This window comes from Rhamphochromis longiceps, linkage group LG9 (genome assembly GCF_057381845.1).
Source record: "Rhamphochromis longiceps isolate RC_006_pf linkage group LG9, R_longiceps_female_GT1.1, whole genome shotgun sequence".
Lineage (NCBI taxonomy): Eukaryota > Metazoa > Chordata > Actinopteri > Cichliformes > Cichlidae > Rhamphochromis > Rhamphochromis longiceps.
This window is the reverse complement of record NC_140565.1, coordinates 2,939,578-2,959,251: the sequence shown is the minus strand read 5'-3', so window position 1 is coordinate 2,959,251 and position 19,674 is coordinate 2,939,578. Positions and strand designations below refer to the sequence as shown.

The following is a 19,674-nucleotide window of genomic DNA, read 5'->3' as shown; positions in this document are numbered from 1 at the left end:
AAGTGTTCTGTGTAATATGTGTAATAGATTACTTTTTTTGAATAATGACCCAACACTGATCACAACGAAGAGAGGAAATCCCTCCAACGTGTATAAACATGCAGTTAATTTGCACAAATGTAATGTCTTAGTGATGCTGGTAGCTCTCAGACTGGAGCTAGTTAGAACACAATGAGAATCAATAAGAGAATTGATAAGGAATCGAATAATGGAATCGGAATCACTAAATTCTCAGCTACTATGTAAAGTGAAACGATAACCTGACAGCTGATCTATTGATCTGTCTTTGCTAAGAAGAGTAGGAAATAATAAACAAAACAAGATGTTTGAGCTTGTCAAAAAGAGGAGAGACAGAGAAGCAAGAAACGTGAGAGATCAGAAATGACAGCATGAAAAGCACAGACAGCGGCTGCAGTCGTTGTTTTTAACACTTGGTTTCACTTCAGTTCTCTTCACTTGTACTAAAGCAGAATGGCCATCCCTGGACTGGAGCACACAATGAACGCACCAGCAGTGCTGGACCATACACCCCACCTAACACGATATCCAGTGTTGTCTTTAATCTTTGTGATTCAATAAACTGAAAGGGTGACTTTGACCCATCTAAGGCAGCAAGAGGTGGCGATCTCCTCCAGGTGGGGCAGGGGGCAGCTAATTGTTTTGTTTTTTTTGGCTAGCTGAACTTCCTGCAAGGCTATGATGCAGTATGTGAGTACACTCTCAATGGTTATTCTGTAGAACGCCACCAGTAGCCTCTGCTTCAGGACCCTCAGAAAGTGTGAGGGGGGAGTGAGTTGGGGGGGCAAGTTTTTTTTTTTTGTTTTTTTTTTTTTTTTCTTTTTGGCCTGTCCCGTTTGGCTCTTTTGCCATCAGAATTGTTGTCTAAAGGCAAAGAAAGATGCCCAACGGATTTACTTTACCAAACTGACCATCCCAGCCTTGCCGTAATGGTCCATTTGATTCACCTTTTATTGTTTATTTTATTTTCACTTACTGAATACGGGACAGACTTGACTGGGGGAAAGAAGGGGAGAAAGAAAGAGGGAAAGAGAAACAGCTGAGAAGAGGGACGGGGGAGAAGGGCAAAAGACAAAAACCAACAGAACGGGCAGAGAAAAAAAATGCATATATCAATCACCTGGGTCACCTGCTGAGAAAGAAAAAAGAAAGCAAGCAGAAGAGAACAAGAGTAATAGAATAAACAACATCACAATGATATATGGGAATATGACAGTAAATACTAAATATTAAACATTATTGTGCAGCACATAAGATCAACAGAACACAGTGTGCTTTGAGGTAGGAGCCAAAAAGGGTGTAGTTTGTGGGTGTGATCACCCGTGTGTACACCTGTGAGCATGGACGCGCTTGTTTTTTGTTTTTTAAAAGGTTCCTTCATGTAATAATCTGCTAGAGGGTGTGGGGGGGCCACAGCCCCGTCCTCCAGGGCGTGAAGCAGGTGTGGAGGAGATCAAAACTCCAGACATCCAGAGGCCCCCAGAACACAAGAGACCAAGGAAGACCCACAGAGGGGCAGCTGCGCCACTGTCCCGGAAAGAGCTGAGGAGAGTCCCAGATGAGGGCTCACTCAGCAGCCGCGGAGCAGAAGCCAGGGGGAGTTGCAGTGACGCGCCCGTGAGCTCCGCCGGCAGCCAGCTGCGCCTGAGTGACCGAGCCCCAGGCCGAGAGGCCGGGGGCACCCCACCTCCGAAGTGGCCCGAGCGAGCCCCAGGCTCCAGGCCCCGATAAGCGGCCGCCAAGGAGTGAGCCGGTGTGTACCTGGACGCCCATCCCCGGACACAAAGAACCACCAACGCACCAATGTCTGAGGGGGTCCGCCACTGGCAGGGGAAGTGGTGGTAGGGGGAGATAGGCCTCCAAACCTTGGAGGGCCTGAGATGTCCCCAGAGAGGTGGCGCCTGACACCCAACCTGACATATAGACACAGACATACAGGCACACACAGATACAAACATCCATTCCCACCCTCATGCTCTCATATGCACTTACTCCACACTCAACCAACGTGGAGACAGACATAAAGAGACGTTGTACACACGATCACACTCCCCAAGCGTACTCTACAAACCGGGTCTAGGTGCCCCCGCCCCTGGAGGGGGGAACTGCACCCAGACCCAGGTGGTGTTTCCCTTTTCCCTGCGGTGGGGGGAGGCAGACCGCCCTGACTCCGCAGCAGCAGGAAGGCTCCACACTCCAGACCGCAGTCGGACGGCCAACTCCTCCTCCTAGTCCCCCTGCTCCAGCAGGTCGCAGAGAATGGGGGTGAGAGAAGACTCCAAACCTCCCTCCACCCGCTCATTGTAGTGTTGATGCATGTGTGTTCTAAGGTGCATTTAAAACCCAGGAGGGCTTGGAGCTACCTGCCAGAGAGCAGCAGGTAAGCGCATGGTCCCTCCTGCTAGCCCTCAATGTCTACGTGTATTTAAAATTGAGAGGTGGGCAACGATGCCAGGGGTGGGGTGTACACCCTGATGGTACTTTGGACTCCGTGTATCGTGCCCACCCCCAAGATCCTATATGTATGTGTTATGAGAGTGTGAGTAATGTGAATGTCTAAGTTGTGGGATAAAATTGAGGCAGAGGCAGCCAGAAGGGGACAGGGGGGGGGGGGGGGTAGCCTCCTCTGCACCCTGGTGACATACCCCTACTCCAAGGTCCTGCATGTGTGGGTGGTTGTGGTGGAGCGGGAAGAGGGAGGCAGCTGGAGATGGGGAGGGAAGGAAGGGAGGGGCAAGTGACCCCTCCCTGGGGCCAGCTCCCCCGCTGACCCCAGTAGGCACCCCCATACTCCGCGACCCGCCAGGGAAAGGGGGCCCAGGCCCATCCAGACCGGGCCCAGTGCAGCAGCGCCGCCCGGCCCCACAGAGCCCGGGACAGTCCACCCAACCCCACCACAGAGAAAACTGCACCCACCCCACCATCCACTCATCTTCCAGACTACATAAGACAATAAACACCCAGGCTGAGATCTTTTCTCCAGTCTCTTTGAGAGAGCTTTGCAGATTATTTTAAGGTCTACATTTATAAGGGATATTGGACGATAGCTTGAGGGATATACAGGGTCTTTGCCTGGTTTTAGCAGGAGATTAATGTTTGCAGAATTCATACTTGATGGAAGTCTGCCCTTTTCTTTAATTTCCAACAACGTTCTGTAGAAAACTGGTGCTAGAATCGACCAGAATTCTTTGTAGAATTCTGCAGGAAAGCCATCTGGACCTGGAGCCTTATTATTGTGCATACTTATCAGGGCTTCCTGGAGTTCACCTGGTGTCAGTGGTGAATCCAGTGCCATTGCTTGAGTGTCCAATAATTTTGGAAGAGTTATGTTGTCCAAAAACTGATCAATTTCTTTTTTAGATGGGTTTATTTGTGGTGAATACAACGTTTTATAGAAATCCCTGAAAATGTTGTTTATTTGTATCGGATCATATGTTGTGTTCCCCGATAAATCTTTAGCAGCACATATAGTTGTTTTTTCTTTATTTATTTTTAGCTGGTTTGCTAGAAATTGACCGGATTTATTACCATGTTCATAATTTTGTAGGCGTAGTCTTTGTACTAAGAATTTTGTTTTTTTATCAATTATCTCATTTAATTCTAGTTTTGTTTTGCGTATTTTGTTCAATGTTTCCTGATCTTGGTGGGACGCGTAGGCTTCTTCTAGTGATTTGATGTTTTTTTCTAATTCCTGAATATTTTTGTTTTCTTTTTTCTTTTTATGTGATGAGAAAGAAATTATTTTACCTCTCATCACAGCTTTCCCTGCTTCCCATAGAACAGAAGCTGATGTTTCGGGAGTGTCATTATAGTCCAAATATGAAGTCCACTCTTTTTTAAAATATTTAATAAAGTCTTCATCTTTAAGTAGTGATATATTAAATCTCCAGTTTTTTCTTGGCGTAGTATTATTCTTGTGCATTAGTGTTAAAGATACAGGAGCATGATCGCTGACAGCTATAGGGTGAATCTCAGTGTCTGAAATGTCGTTCAGCAGTGAGCTGCCGACCAAAAAATAATCCAGACGAGAGTAGGAGTGATGGACATGTGAGAAAAAAGTATATTCCTTACTGGTGGGGTGAAGGGAGCGCCATGCATCGCAAAGACCAAAGTCACTCATATACTGTTTGATTATATTTGTGGACTGCCAATTACGCTGAGTTCCCGCTGTATTGAGCCTATCCATGTCTTCATTTAGTCCAAGGTTGAGGTAGCCTCCAAGAACAAGTGTGCCATCTAAGTGTTCAGAGAGTGCACTGAAAAAACCGTGAAAGAATGAGGGATCATCAACATTTGGACCATATACACTTGCAATACATAGCTTTTTATCACGTATAGATAGTTTAATGATTAAGAATCTGCCCTCTGGATCTATAACTGTATCGAGTACTGTGAAATTAATATTTTTATGTATTAAAATTGCTGCTCCCCTTTGTCTAGAATTATAACAAGCTGAGAACACATTGGGAAACTCAGGTGTTTTAAGTTCATTCGAACCTCTAAGAGGTCTGTGGGTCTCTTGTAATAGGACAACATCCGCCTGTAGTTTTTTGAGTTGGTTAAATATTTTTAACCTCTTTTCTCTGGAGCCAGCTCCATTTATATTCCATGTAATGAACCTCAGTGTACCCATAGATGTTTGTGTATAACTAGGGATGTATGCTGTGTGCGTCGCTTAGACAGGTGGAGAGAATACGTCACTTGTTCATAAATAAAGAGAAGGAGAGAGAGAAAAAATGTGTGGCGAGATGCTCCCTGAGTCTGACTTTGTGTATGCATAGTTACTAATATGAGTAGGCTTGGCTTAAGTGTGTGTGTATCTTATATGACTGTGTGCGCTGTCTGACTGATGTAAATGTGCTGCCGTTGAGCGCATGGTGCGTATGTGTCGAAATAAAGGATGTTTGTGGATGAGTGTCGAAGCAGGTGATCGAGGCAGTGAAAGGAATAAAGAAAGAAACCAAGGACAGGGGTGAGCAGCATAAAACCAAGAGGGGGAAAAGAGAGGAAAAAAAACGAGAAGAAAAAAAAAACAGAAACAAAACGTAAACATTCCAATTAAATCACTGACGGAGAGTGACGGTGTTAATTCTGCTATGAAATCACACTTTAAGATGCGATTTGATACTGGTAAGTTAAACAGATGTTAATGCAAGTTAGTGTGAGTGGATAGGGAAATGGTGTAGCTGATTCTTATCTGGTGTGAGGTTAATACAGCCACGGAGTGATGTTGGGGTCGCGGTGGAGCTGTCCGTCCACGTACAGCCGGTCCACAGCGATGACAGCGCGGGAGCCCTTCTGGATGAAGCCGCGTCGGATTGGGAAGAGGACCCTGCGTCGTTCCAAGATCTCTTTGGGGAACTGGTCGTTCACGCTGAAGTCTGTTCCTTTTAATTCCCTGCCGCGGCTTTTCACATGTTGCTTTTGTTTGAAGTGGCCGAATTTGGCCACGATAGGACGTGGTCTCCCGGCCGTAGCCCGAATGGGGCCGAGGCGATGTACCCGATCGAAGACGATGTTCTTCACAGTGTCCTCCGGCAGCTTCAGGTGGGTTTTGATGAAGCTTTTTACCGTGGTCTCCGCGTCCTCTCCAGCGGCTTCTGGAATACCAGAAAATACCAGATTATCACGCATGCTACGAGCTTGTAGATCGATAACTGGGGGCAAGTTTTACACGCTGTGGTCTGTTTAAAAGAATTTCACTCGCTGGGCCCACGTCCTCATTTGAGGTTTGACAGCGTTTTAGTAGGTAAAGGTGATGCTTGGACATGAACTGAGCTGTGGTTTGGGGAAGGCCTCGAAGGGGACTGGCGGCGGCTCCCGGGCCTGGCAGATCATCTCCGAGGCAAGCTTTCCCAGATGAATGTGCCTGATCCCATCTGCCGGTGGATCACTGACTTCCTGACGGACAGGAAGCAGCATGTGAGGCTGGGAAAGAATGTCTCGGACTCCCGGACCATCAGCACCGGCTCCCCTCAGGGCTGTGTTCTTTCTCCTCTGCTCTTCTCCCTGTACACCAACTGCTGCACCTCCACCCACCAGTCTGTCAAGCTAATCAAGTTTGCAGATGACACCACCGTTATTGGGCTCATCTCGGACGGGGATGAGTCTGCCTACAGGAGGGAGGTTGAACGTCTGGTGTCCTGGTGCAGCCACAACAACCTGGTGCTGAATGCCCAGAAGACAGTGGAGATTATTGTGGACTTCAGGAAGCACACAGCCCCACTCCCCCCCATCATCCTGACTGACACCCCCATCACCTCTGTGGACTCATTCCGCTTCCTGGGTACCACCATCACCCAGGACCTGAAGTGGGAGCCCACCATCACCTCCGTCATCAAGAAAGCCCAGCAGAGGATGTACTTCCTGAGGCAGCTGAAGAAATTCAACCTGCCAACACGGACGATGATGCAATTCTACACCGCAATCATCGAGTCCATCCTCACCTCCTCCATCACCGTGTGGTACGCTGGAGCCACTATCAGGGACAAACAGAGACTGCAGCGTGTTGTGCGCTCTGCTGAGAAGGTGATTGGCTGCAGACTCCCATCTCTGCAGGACCTGTACACCTCCAGGACACTGTGGCGTGCAGCCCGGATCTCAGCTGACCCTTCTCACCCTGGACACAGTCTGTTTGACCTGCTCCCCTCAGGCAGGAGGCTCCGGTCCATTCGCACCAGAACCTCTCGCCATAAGAACAGTTTCTTCCCCTCTGCTGTTGGACACATGAACAATAAACGTACGACTGTTCCCACCACTAACACATGACCCTACGCTGTGTTCACTGCATCATTCCATGTTTGGCACTGATCACCACCTGCACTCATGTATATATCTTTCTACGTAGCACTTTTAATTCTTATTCTCATGTATATATCTCATGTATATCTCATGCATATATCTTTCTACGTAGCACTTTTAATTCTTATTCTTACTTTTATTTTTTCATGTCTATTTAAGCGCAATTTATGACAGTATGTTTGCACTGAAGCACCGCAGCAATTTCCTAATGTTGTAAACCTGCTCAACATTTGGCAATAAAACCCTTTCTGATTCTGATTCTGATTCTGATTCTGATCCCCATGTACTAAACAGAAATGAGGAAGTTAAAGAATTGAGAACAAGGAGGGAGGGAGGGTGGGGAATGTAAATGAGAATGTACAGCTTGCAGAACTGGGGGAACCTCTGTAGATGACAACCGGAAGGAGCGTGTTTGGAGGTGTGGTCCTGCTCCTGAAATTCCGATACATAATCTCCAAGTCTTTAATCCAGGTACAGGCTGAATGTGGGAGCTTCAGGTCCAGCACTCACTGCACTACGATGGCCGGCATACTGAATGCTTACCTGTAACCTATTTACCTGAGTGTTCCAGGAGGGTCAGCGTGGTATGAAGAGTGATGGCAATAGCATCCGCAGTGGAAGGGTCGATCCTGTAGGGGGTTGAATTGTGCTGGGAGGCAGGCCTCTGTGTGCTTCTTACACCTTTTAATCCAGAAACGTAAGTGGACTATCTATTGAAGCAAGGATATTTCCAATATCTGTGACATATCCAGTGTTCTCAGTGTTAAAGGCAGATCTGTAGAGACTGTGACTTGGAAAGTAAAGTGATTTGTTAGTTGTTATTTTCAGTTGTCCCAGCACAGAGTGCTGGCATTCATCTCCATGAAGCCATCCCAGTGAGTTTGCATAGAGGTGTAAGGAACAAACAAGATGTTTTTCCAACACTGATGCTTGTCACAGATCTGGGTAACACTGCTATGTTTGGTGTTGTACAGTCTGGCTTTTAGACAGATTTGCTCTGATGCTCACTGGGCTTAGCCAGAAAGCCCCATGCTCTGCATATCAGCCCAGAGGTGGTGCAGCTGGTTTCATGCTGTACACAGACCCTCAGCCTCCTGTTAATATTACATATTAGACAGGTCGGAATAGTTATTAATAGTTTTTTTGTTTATGTTATTTTTTCTGGTAGTGGTGGTGGGCGGGGGTGTACCATGCCACACAACATGCCATTTACAGCCTACGGTAGTTTGCAACAGCCATTTCTTTTGCATCCATTCCCTTCTTATCCCTGTTGGCAGGAGGGGGATGAAGCAGACCCCCTGGACAGGTCGCCAGTCTGTCGCAGGACTAATGTAACAGAGTCATAAATCACATTGTTATAATTACACAAAATGTATTCTAAACCCCCAAACTGCTCCTATCATACCTGACTTTTAGGACCTCCAAGCCTGTAGTTATGTTCATTATCAGTTAGAGCCCCTCCTTATTGTTTTCTTCTTCTTCTTTGGTGCAATCCTATAAATACAGTGTACCCCTTTTGCCTCTCCCCTTTTTCTACAATTCCCCTGTGGGAGAGGTGGGTGTCATTTCTTTCCAACACCTTAAAAACACACATAATTCATATTTAGCCACCCTGATGTTTCTGATTGCGATGTTAGTTCAGTTATTGTCATTATTAAGCCTGTTTTTGTAAGATGTGATAAGTGTGTAGTATGTGTGTATCATAAATGTGTTTTAGGCTCCATAAATGCTAGCATGAATATATACTCCTTGCTAGCTTGGGAGCTGTGGTGGGTTGAGCTGGAGTGGGCAAATTATTTACTTGGAGGTCTTTCTTTCTTTTACCTTTTTTATCAGGTATGTCAGATTTCATGTTGATGTTTTTGTTTTATCTTATGTCAAATATGTTACGTGTAAATGCATATTTTATGTTTAATGTAAAAATAAATGCCCTTTTTCTACAATTCCCCTGTGGGAGAGGAGCTGGAGTGGGCAAATTATTTACTTGGAGGTCTTTCTTTCTTTTACCTTTTTTATCAGACACAACGCAGAATCACACCGGTTACACTAACACATAGAGACAGAAAACCGTTTGGACTCACATTCACACCTATGGGCACTGACGCTCTGACGCTCTGTTCTCTGAAAAAGACCTGTTGTATAATTCTGAAATGTACATTATTTTTCAGTTTTGGGTAACCCTACCCTTTTGTAACCTCTGGCAGTTAAACCAGTTAAGTCACCACTTACCTTTGTACCATCAAGCTATTCATTGGACTTGAACCACTTGAATAGCAAAAAAAACAGAAAAATGAGGGTGTTATAAAACGTTTGACAGGTGGTGTACCTGTCGGACTGAAAACACCTGAATTTTAAGATTTTGACATATCAAACACGGTTGTTTGATATGTTGCAGGCACTTCCAGTTTCATAATGGGGAAAGGCTCTCCTTCTGTTTCTGCACTGGTCCCATGTCCTGCTGTTTGGGTTGAAAATGCAAACTCATCATAGTTTAAAGATTCAATATTAAATCTTAAAGGTTGATTTTAATTTTAATTTCATTCATATAAGTTTTATGCTACTCTTCATGCTGTGCTTGTCCCCACAGAAATATAAATGACTGAATAAGTGAGTGTTTAACCATGCTGTGGTTGGGGTGTGTTTTAGTCTATTAAAAAGGTTCACAGACCCCTGAACAGCCATAACAATCTCTTTCATAATTCATCTTACAAAGGAACAAAAAGGAAAACACTGTTGCTTATGTTGGAGAGAAAACAAATGTGCTTAAAACTGAGAGAACAGTTGTGTCATTGTTAGGAGACTTGGTTTGGTTGAAGCGACATCTGCTTTGGATAGATTTGGAACTTTTTTCTTCAATATATGAATCTGAGCACATAACTTAGTTTGATGCCAATATTTAGACCTCACTCACCTTTTTTCACTCATTATGTATTTATACACCACTCTGCATTTAATCATTAGTTATTATTTATCTCTAGCCATCTTACTCTGTGTGTCTGTTTTCTGTTAAAAGGAAACGTTTTGAATGCACAACCTTACACATGAAAACACTCCCTGCCCCTGATCAGCACAGCCATCATCATTCTGAACCACACAGGCGTTTCTAAATTCCTGCATGCTTCTATGCTTAAAATATGTCTTAAGAGAGGGTTCTGCAACCTTTTCTATCTCTGTTTTATTATTGGAAAGCACTTTGGTCAACTTTGTTGTTTTTAAAAGTGCTATATACAGTAAATAAAGTTGGATTGGATTGGATTTTCTAGCAAGATGAGCATCAACAGCTCTTCATGCCATGAGTACTTTATCATGCACCGTGGTGGCCAGTCATTGATGGGGCTGGTTGTTTTGGGCCACTGTTCAGAGCCTCCTTTTAAATGACTGCTGTGTACAGATGCATACCACACAGACGAGAGGCTTCAGTGTCTAAAAATGTCCTGGGAATCTCTTGGTGTCAGCATGCTCAAATCTTCTTCAATTTACTAGCTAGGTCTCACTGTTCTGGTAAAATGGATTGCCACTGCAAACCCAATTATTGGCTTGAGAATTGAGACGTATTGAGACGCTGGTTCAGTGTAAGTGGATTCTGTCTTACTGATGAACAGAGCTCAGTGCTTTGATATAGACTGGTGTGAAATTAAATAAGCAAGATTCAAAGAGAAGAGACTGAAAGAAGTGAGCAAGTTCATCCCTGACTGAGGAGCTGCTGAGGTCACCCTGGCCTTGTCAGCATGACTTAACCAATGGCGTATAGCTCTACAGTGAGGACGATAAGGACAGAGAGAGGGCAGAGAGGTGGTTAAGGGACTAAACAAGTAGCACATTGTCACTGTGGACCTGTCAGCTTGTGTTACAGCCAGTGAGAAAGTGGGACAAAGTGCTGCTCAGGCTTTTTGGAAATCAGGCAGCCCCTTAGCCATTTCTTGCCATTCTCAATGATGATCACAGGCAATACACTGGGGTTGCTAAAGGGTCTGGCTAACCCTAGCATGCAAGACTTTTAATAATAACCCCTGAAGTGGTAACTTACGGTAATAACATGTCCATGATCAACAATCTGAAGGTAGAGAGTAAATAGTTCTAACATTAAAAAAAATAAATCATCTGATCCTTACCAGGTAAATGTAGTCAAATAAAACCAGAAGAACACATGAAATAATACACAGTGCCATTATTTATTTAACTAAATGTAAGGAATTCTGGCCCACTGTTTTTCCACAAATGCTTCAGTTGTGTGGCGTTTGTGGTCATTCCTTTATGCACAGCTCTCTTGAGGTCCTACCACAGCATTTCAAGGTCTGGACATTGACTGGGCCTCACCTCTGACTCTAGAATAGTTTGGCATATATAAGAGTTTGTGGTTGACTCAGTGAATGTGGAGTACCAGGTGACCAGCATCTCCACTCATGTCTCATCTGTTCAGAGAACTTTGCTCCAAAAGTCTTGTTTGTTCAGCTTCCCATGGGAACACCTCCAATCATATTTCTTCAGAGTCTTTCTAACTGTACTGTCATGAACTTTAATATTTAATGTGCTAATTACAGCCCACAGGGTCTGAGATGGAGTTCTTGGGATTTCGCAGTTTCTCTTAGCATTGCATGGTGAGCTGAGCTCAGGTGAATTTCTGGGACTTGAACCATCTTTAATTTTCCAACTTGTGAATGGTATTTCTTACTGTAGATTGTTCTAAGATAATACTTTAAACTATTTCATAACCTAGATAATTATGCATGGGCTACAAAAATGATGTAGTGGAGATATGATATTGTAGCAGCCTTACTCCGTGTGTAGCACAGCGAGAAGCTTGTTTGTGTTCTTTGCTGATATTCTAATGATGTTTGATTCCTTGGAAAGTGATTCTGTCACTACTTAAAGTGTGCTTGTAGCCGTAAAGCAAAGTGATCCACCCGCGATGCAGTAGTGTGGCCATGTATGCAGAATACATTTAACATTAAACATGAAATCAGATGGAAACTCTAAGGTCTGTCGCAGTCGTGTAAGAACCGTGTTGTAGTCCTGACAGCACACATGTATGTGGGGGACATGTAAGAACAGAGCTGTGCTGAGCATGTGGAGCCTACTCCTCCATGTCTTTTGTTGTTCCTCATAATAAAATGAGTGAAACCATGGCAACAGCACAAGTTTCTCCCATAATAAAAACAGCAGAAGATTTATCCTTTGTCCCTTTTTTACTTGTCACACTGCTTTACTGTGACATTTGCAGCCTAGCAACGGCACCTGATGATATCTGAGATGGCAGTAAAAATGCAAAAATAAATGGACGGATGGAACGTCACCACATTTCTCCCCGGGTACTCCCGCTTCCTCCAACAGTCCAATGACATGCAGTTTGTGGGGATAGGTTAACTGATCAATCTAAATTGCCCAATGGTTGTTTGTGTCTGTGTGTTGGCCCTGCGACAGACTGGCGACCTGTCCAGGGTCTACCCCGCCTCTCACCCTATGACAGCTGGCGTAGGCTCCAGCACCCTCCCGACCCTGAAAAGGATAAGCAGAAGCGAATGGATGGATATATATATATATGTATATATATATATATATATATATATATATACATATATTCGTGCTGTTAGCGTTAATCTCGTTAAAATGACGTTAATGCCATAACCGCATTAACGCGGCAAATCTCGGTTAGCGAGTTAGCGCAGATCGCCCTGTGCTGGGGCTACACACGTTAACGAGCTAACCGTGCTAACGAGTTTATATAGCAGCCACACGCTGCTATATATATATATTTATATTTGTTAATTTGAGTTTATTACAGTTTAGGTTTTAGTTTAGTTTCCCCAGCTTGCCTTGTTTCCCCACCATCTTTAGTACAGCGGCTGAAATGAACATTGCTTTCCCTTCTATTCACTTTTTATGTGTTTATGTATGCAAGAGACCGTATAAGTAACTTTTGATTTTAGGATCACAAATAGTTCTTTCAGATTATATTTGACTATTTAGCATTTGTACATGATCTCTTTCCTTATTGTGTCTTTCTTCATGCCTTCTCCTCCACTACTCTTTCTCCTCTCTCATTTCCACCTCATTGTCTTCCTCTTCAAGCTTCATCTTCTGCACCGAAGTCAGGAGATGAGGCTCTAAAAATAGTATCATTACTACAATGTACTGGCTTGTACATCTTGAGGTTTTAATTACTAACTATACTGGTGTGGTTAAAGGTTTCCATACAGTCACAATGGGCATGAATGTCATGGTAATTTGAGTCTTTTAATGATTTCTTTGAGCTCTTCTCTTTCCAGGTAATCACTTTTTATTGTAAGTTATAAAAGCAGGATTGATTGGTCAAAAACTTGGGGGAGAACTTTCGGTCTAGCAGAATCAACATCAAAGTTTTGTACCTTCCGGTGCCAACAACAGTCCAGGCAGATCATCCCCCTCAAATTCCTCAGAGAGGGGGAATTCGCCCTGCTGTTAGTGTCTGAGTTTAACGGTCTATTCTACAATGGTAAATGCTAAATGGCCTGTATTTATATAGCGCTTTTACTAGTCCCTAAGGACCCCAAAGCGCTTTACATATCCAGTCATCCATCCACCCATTCACGCACACATTCACACATATACAATACATATATGTGTACAATAAAGGATAAAACAGTGACTTTTAGCCAGCATAGTTTGATCCTCATCATCGTCAGATAGGCTCATGTGGCTCTGTTTGAAAAACAGGCTTTAAAGTGGTCAGTGCAGTGTTACTGAGCACAGTGCAGGCCCTGCATTCTTTTACTGATGTTACGACTATCACGGTGTGCAGTGTATTTCATCCCAGTACATCCCTACCAGTGTCACCATGGAAATACAGCTCCTCATATCAATGATGAGTAGCTGACGTGGTAGGGTCATCACTTCCACTCCACCTGGTGCCAGTCGCGTTGGTGTTGAGTTTTATTTGGTTATATTTTATCAGTTGTCTAATGTAAGAGATCTATCGTGTGGACTCTTTTAGTGGCTCCAGAGTGCGATGCTTTACATTCACCTAATGAGTGAAAGCAGCCTGGTTTGATCCCTGGAGGAACCAAATACACTGCTTAGTTAACTGTCCCAACAGACTGGGAAATAAAGTATTTGCAGGGAAAAACTTGGACATATGAGAGAAAGTGAGTTATGGTGCTATGATTTATGACAGGGGAAGTAAGAAAAAAATTGGCTTGGTTTGTCCCCAGTATACCTTTTTTGCTTTCTTCTGACCAGTGCTTGTGCTAGGTGATGGCAATGTAGCTTGCCATCACCAGTGTGTGAATGTGTGTGTGAATGGGTGGATGACTGGATATGTAAAGCGCTTTGGGGTCCTTAGGGACTAGTAAAAGCGCTATATAAATACAGGCCATTTACCATTTACCATTTAGGTCCTCATCGGGGTCAGAGTTTTCTCCAGCACCAGGTCCCACTGACTACTTTGTCCTTTCACATATGTATCTATTACTATTACGCTGCATCGGCTCACTCACAGCATGGCTGTTATGTAATTTCTTCTTCGTCTTCTTCTGTTTTACTGACAGCTGGCAACCCATTTAATTAGAGCAGGTAGTTGTACTGCCCTCTAGTGGAAGAGAATGTAATTGTTCTGCCCGATACCCACACCGATCGCTTAGATTACTAATCAGGTGGAACCAGATAATCTTCCACGGCACACCTGATCATTTCTCACGGCACACCTATGTGCCGCGGTGCAGTGGTTGGGAAACACTGCCTTAGCTGAAGAGGAGTGACTGCGTCAACCACCGTACCTGTTTTTACTGGTCACCTCGGGTTTCTATCACTTTTCACTGGTTCCCTAAGCCACCGTAGTTTTTGTGTCTAAAAGCTATTATGTTCTCTAGTGGCATGATCTTTCATATTTTTCTCCTCATGAAGAGAAATCCCACATCCAGACCCAAACATGAGTGTGTCTGCTAACAGGAACTGTGTGTTTAATAAAGTGTGATATTACTCGGTGCCACACACATGTCAGTGATTCACTGACTGTTACACTGTTACACTGTTACACTGTTCTTTCATTCCACAAACACACACTGGCTTCTTTTGCATCAGTTACACATTCACCATTCTGCTGCTCACTGGCATCAGTGTCTGAAAACAATAATAAATACAGTTTATTTATAATTAATTTTAATGTTGCATTGAAGCTGCCTGACGTAAACAGCTGTTTAGAAAATTACTTGTTTGAAAGGTTTCCATCCGTCCCTGATTTAGACGTTTGCTCCAGCTCTTCAGACCTCACCCTGGGGACTGGAAGACTTCTATAGTGTAAGGATCAGTGGCCTGCCATGTTTGTCTGTAGCAGCTTTCTTTGGCTAATAGTCAACTTTAGAGAGTTGTATAGAAAGTGGGCTCGGTCCTGTTTTCAAAAGCATACATATTTGCACATAGACAGGCTTGAGTCCTTTTGTGTATTCAGCAGCTGTGTCACTAGTGATGGAGCCCACTGAGAGAGCACTGGTACGAATGACTGACAAAATAACACCACCCACACTAGCAGCACCCACTCACAGGTAAAGTGCTGCTCCTTTCAGTAATCTGTTTTCTTTGTGTATGTGGCCCCTATTTCTCCTAGATCACAGTGACAGAGACTGTGCTGTTTCTGGTCCAGTACACATCCAAGGAGTTTGACCGTTTAGAGAAGACGGTGGCCACCGGAGACTGCTGTTACCTCAACCCACTGGTACGCAGGACATTCCGCTTCCTCGGTAAGTTTTAGGCGTGTGTATGCTTGTTTCTGTTACTTCACCTGTCAAAGCTGAATGTTTTTCTATAAGTCTGTGAGAAAACTGGCCACATGTGACATTCACATAATAAACTAGTTAGTTGAGTTTGTTGATCAGGTCCTTTGATCAACAAACACACTTTTTCCCACTAAACTGAAAAACTAAGATCGACTACAGGAACAGCACTGATGTTTTGGACGCTAGAAACAACTTTTCTTTCACTCAACCTGAACTAATCGTCTCAGTAAAGCTCCACCTGTTTGCTCTTTGCATTGTGTAACTGTGCCAGCGTCATCATTGCTGCTGCTGTTGGGTTATCAGTGTTTCTGATTAAAACTGGGGGCTCCTGAATACGTTTGTGTTGCAGGTCTGTTTTTAGTGGCAAATGTGGGTGCGTTTGCATTTCCACAGTGACAGTGGTGCTCTACAGAGCCATGCCTTAAACGAAGAGAAAGACCTCTTGGATAAGTATTATTTAAACCATGAAAGGACATTCATTACCTTTAAGTCCAACTACTTGTTCTAGCCTTGCCAGGAGAATATTGTGATCAACCGTAGGGCTGTGCGATATGACCAAAATCTCATATCCCGATATAAGATCCAAGATGGCGGCGCGTGAACAACGCGAGGCTCAGTGTCTCTCCAGAATCTGCTATTTAGCGGTTTTTTATCTACTTTTAACCGGATTATTCGTCCAGAATTGCTGTGTGTTGCTGACCTACAGCAGACAAGAGCTTCTGGACATCTGGACTCACAACTCCAACAGTTTTATCGCCGATCTCCGACTCATCCCAGAGATCTCCAGAACACCGGAGGCTGCCCACTCTCCCCGGCTGGGCGGAAGTGCACGCAGACGGCGCCGAGATCGTAAACAAAGGCGAGGTAGGCGCGGAGGGCTACGGGCTAAGCTAAAGCTAACACCACACCGGCTGCCTTTACCCAGTATTTTTCTCGCCAATGTCCGTTCTCTGGCAAACAAAATGGATGAGATACGGCTCTCCATCACTAACAACAGACGGATTATGGACTCAAATGTCATGTTTTTCACCGAAACATGGCTGAACAACAGCTGCCCGGACAATGCTATCGAGTTAGCAGGACACCACACACACCGAGCCGACAGGCTAGCAGATGACTCCGGCAAGACCAGAGGTGGAGGTTTGTGCATTTATATTAACAATGCTTGGTGCATGAACTCCACTACTACTGAGAGTCACTGCTCACCTAATGCGGAGTTTTTAATGGTCAAATGCAGACCTTATTATCTCCCCAGAGAACCCACTTCGATCATACTCACTGCCATGTATATACCCCCCGACGCTAATGCTAGGTTGGCCATGAAAGAACTTTCTGCAGCCATTAACAAACACCAGAATAAACACCCCGAGGCTGCTTTTATTGTTGCTGGCGACTTCAACCACACCAACTTAAAGACAGTCCTCCCCAGATTCCACCAACATGTCTCCTGCCACACCAGAGGAGACAAGACTTTAGACCATGTGTATTCCAACCTGGCTGGAGCCTACAAAGCAACACCCCTCTCCCACATTGGACAATCGGACCATCTCTCCCTGTTCCTCACACCTCGGTATTCACCACTCATCCAACGTGTGAAACCTGCTGTGAGGACAATTAAAGTGTGGCCAGAGGGGACAGACGCAGTGCTCCAGGACAGATTTAAAAACACAGACTGGAATATGTTCACCCACACAGACCTGGACCAGTACGCCTCATCTGTACTGGATTACATCTCCAAAACCACAGACAGTGTCACCACCCAGAAACGGATCACCATGTACCCCAACCAGAAGCCTTGGATGAACCGGGATGTTCGTCTCCTCCTGAAGGCCCGCAACACTGCCTTTAGGTCAGGAGATGCACACGCCTACAGTACAGCCAGGGCTAATCTAAAGAAGGGCATCAAAAAAGCCAAACACCATTACAAAAAGAAGGTAGAAGAACACTTCTCCAACTCCAACCCCCGACGCATGTGGCAAGGACTCCAGACCATCACAGACTACAGGACCACCAAACCTTCCCCCGCATCCTCTGATGTCTCCTTCCTCAACGAGCTCAACAACTTTTATGCTCGTTTTGAGCGAGGGAACCCCACAACCACAACCAAAGCAGACATGACGCCAGACCACCAACCTATGACTCTCTCCCCCACCGATGTAGGAGCGGTGCTGAGCAGGATCAATGTCCACAAGGCTGCAGGCCCTGATGGCATCCCCGGGCGTGTTCTCAGAGCGTGTTCTGGGGAGCTTGCAGGAGTGCTCACAGACATATTCAATCTGTCCTTGGCCCACGCTGTGGTACCGGCCTGCTTCAAATCCACCTCCATCGTCCCGATACCCAAAAACTCCAACCCATCTTGCCTCAATGATTACCGCCCAGTAGCACTCACCCCCATCATCACTAAGTGCTTAGAGCGACTGGTCCTAGCACACTTCAAATCCTGTCTCCCCCCCACCCTGGACCCCCACCAATTCGCATACCGCCGGAACAGGAGCACAGAGGATGCAGTCTCCATCGCACTGCACTCTGTCCTCTCACACCTGGACAACAACAACACCTACGCCAGAATGCTGTTTATAGACTTCAGTTCAGCATTCAATACAATCCACCCCTCACAACTCATCAGGAAACTGACAGACCTGGGTATCAGTTCCCTCATCTGCAAATGGTTACTAGACTTCCTGACCAACCGCCCCCAACATGTCCGGCTGGATAACCGCTGCTCATCTACCATCACAATGAACACCGGTGTACCACAAGGCTGTGTGATGAGCCCTTTCCTCTACTCCCTCTTCACCCACGACTGCAGACCTGCTGATGGTTCCAACACCATCATTAAGTTTGCAGATGACACCACGGTGATTGGCCTCATCAGTGACAACGATGAGGCCGCCTACAGGGAGGAGGTGGATCGTCTGGCTGAGTGGTGCGACAGAAACAACCTGCTGCTTAACACCGAGAAGACCAAGGAGCTCATCGTGGACTACAGGAGGAATGCTGACCCACATCCACCCATCCACATTAAGGGGACGGCTGTGGAGCGTGTGAGCAGCTTCAAGTTCCTGGGAGTCCACATCTCCGAGGATCTCACCTGGACGACCAACTGCTCCAAGCTGGTCAAGAAGGCTCACCAGCGCCTCTTCTTCTTGAGGACTCTGAGGAAGAACCACCTGTCCTCAGACATCCTGGTGAACTTCTATCGCTGCACCATCGAGAGCATCCTGACCAACTGTATAACAGTCTGGTACAGGAACTGCTCTGCCTCGGACCGGAAGGCGTTGCAGAGGGTCGTGAAAACTGCCCAGCGCATCGCCGGAGCACCACTTCCTGCCATAAAAGACATCTACAGGAAGCGGTGTCTGAAAAGGGCTGGGAAAATCATCAAAGACCCCAGTCACCCATCACATGGACTCTTCACCCTCCTGCCCTCTGGGAGGCGCCACAGGAGCCTCCGGACTAAGACCACCAGGTACCGGAACAGCTTCTTCCCCACAGCTGTCAGACTCCTGAACTCTGCCTCCTGACATCTGACCCACGTTAAACTCATGGACTGAACATACACACACCCACAATGGACAACTGTACCCTCAAACACAATAATAACATGGACTGAACCACCACTCACAACCACTAGCACTTTATATAGCCTCTGTAGAAACTATCTACACCCTCACTTATCTTAACTGCACTACTGTATAGCTCTGTGTAAATAATCATTCTGTACATTCGATAATTTTTAATCCTACAACTGTTTACAACTTGCATAGTTCCCATTTCTGTATAGCTGTATATCCCAGATTCTGTAAAGTTATTTATTTCATATTCTGTATAGTTTTTCATATTTATATTCATATCCTGTACATAGCTTGTACTCACTACAGCCTGTACATACTTATAGTTATAGAATATTCACAACATACTTCATACCGTGTACATTATAACATACCATAATAGACCCATTTCTGTAATATACTCACATATCTATATTATTGCTAATATATATTGTAATATATCTATATCACTAAAGCACTTCTGGATGGATGCAAACTGCATTTCGTTGCCCTGTACCTGTGCATGTGCAATGACAATAAAGTTGAATTCTATTCTA

General features: G+C 45.0%; 1 protein-coding gene across 2 annotated transcripts in view; it reads left to right on the top strand.

The window, feature by feature from the left end:
* Nucleotides 1-19,674, top strand: part of plppr5b (phospholipid phosphatase related 5b) — a 126,937-nt gene that overhangs the window by 24,585 nt on the left and 82,678 nt on the right. For both annotated transcript variants that reach the window (XM_085418017.1, XM_085418016.1), the window contains exon 4: nucleotides 15,398-15,530. In XM_085418017.1, coding sequence (XP_085274143.1) covers nucleotides 15,398-15,530 — 133 coding nt within the window. The remainder of the gene's footprint in view (nucleotides 1-15,397; nucleotides 15,531-19,674) is intronic.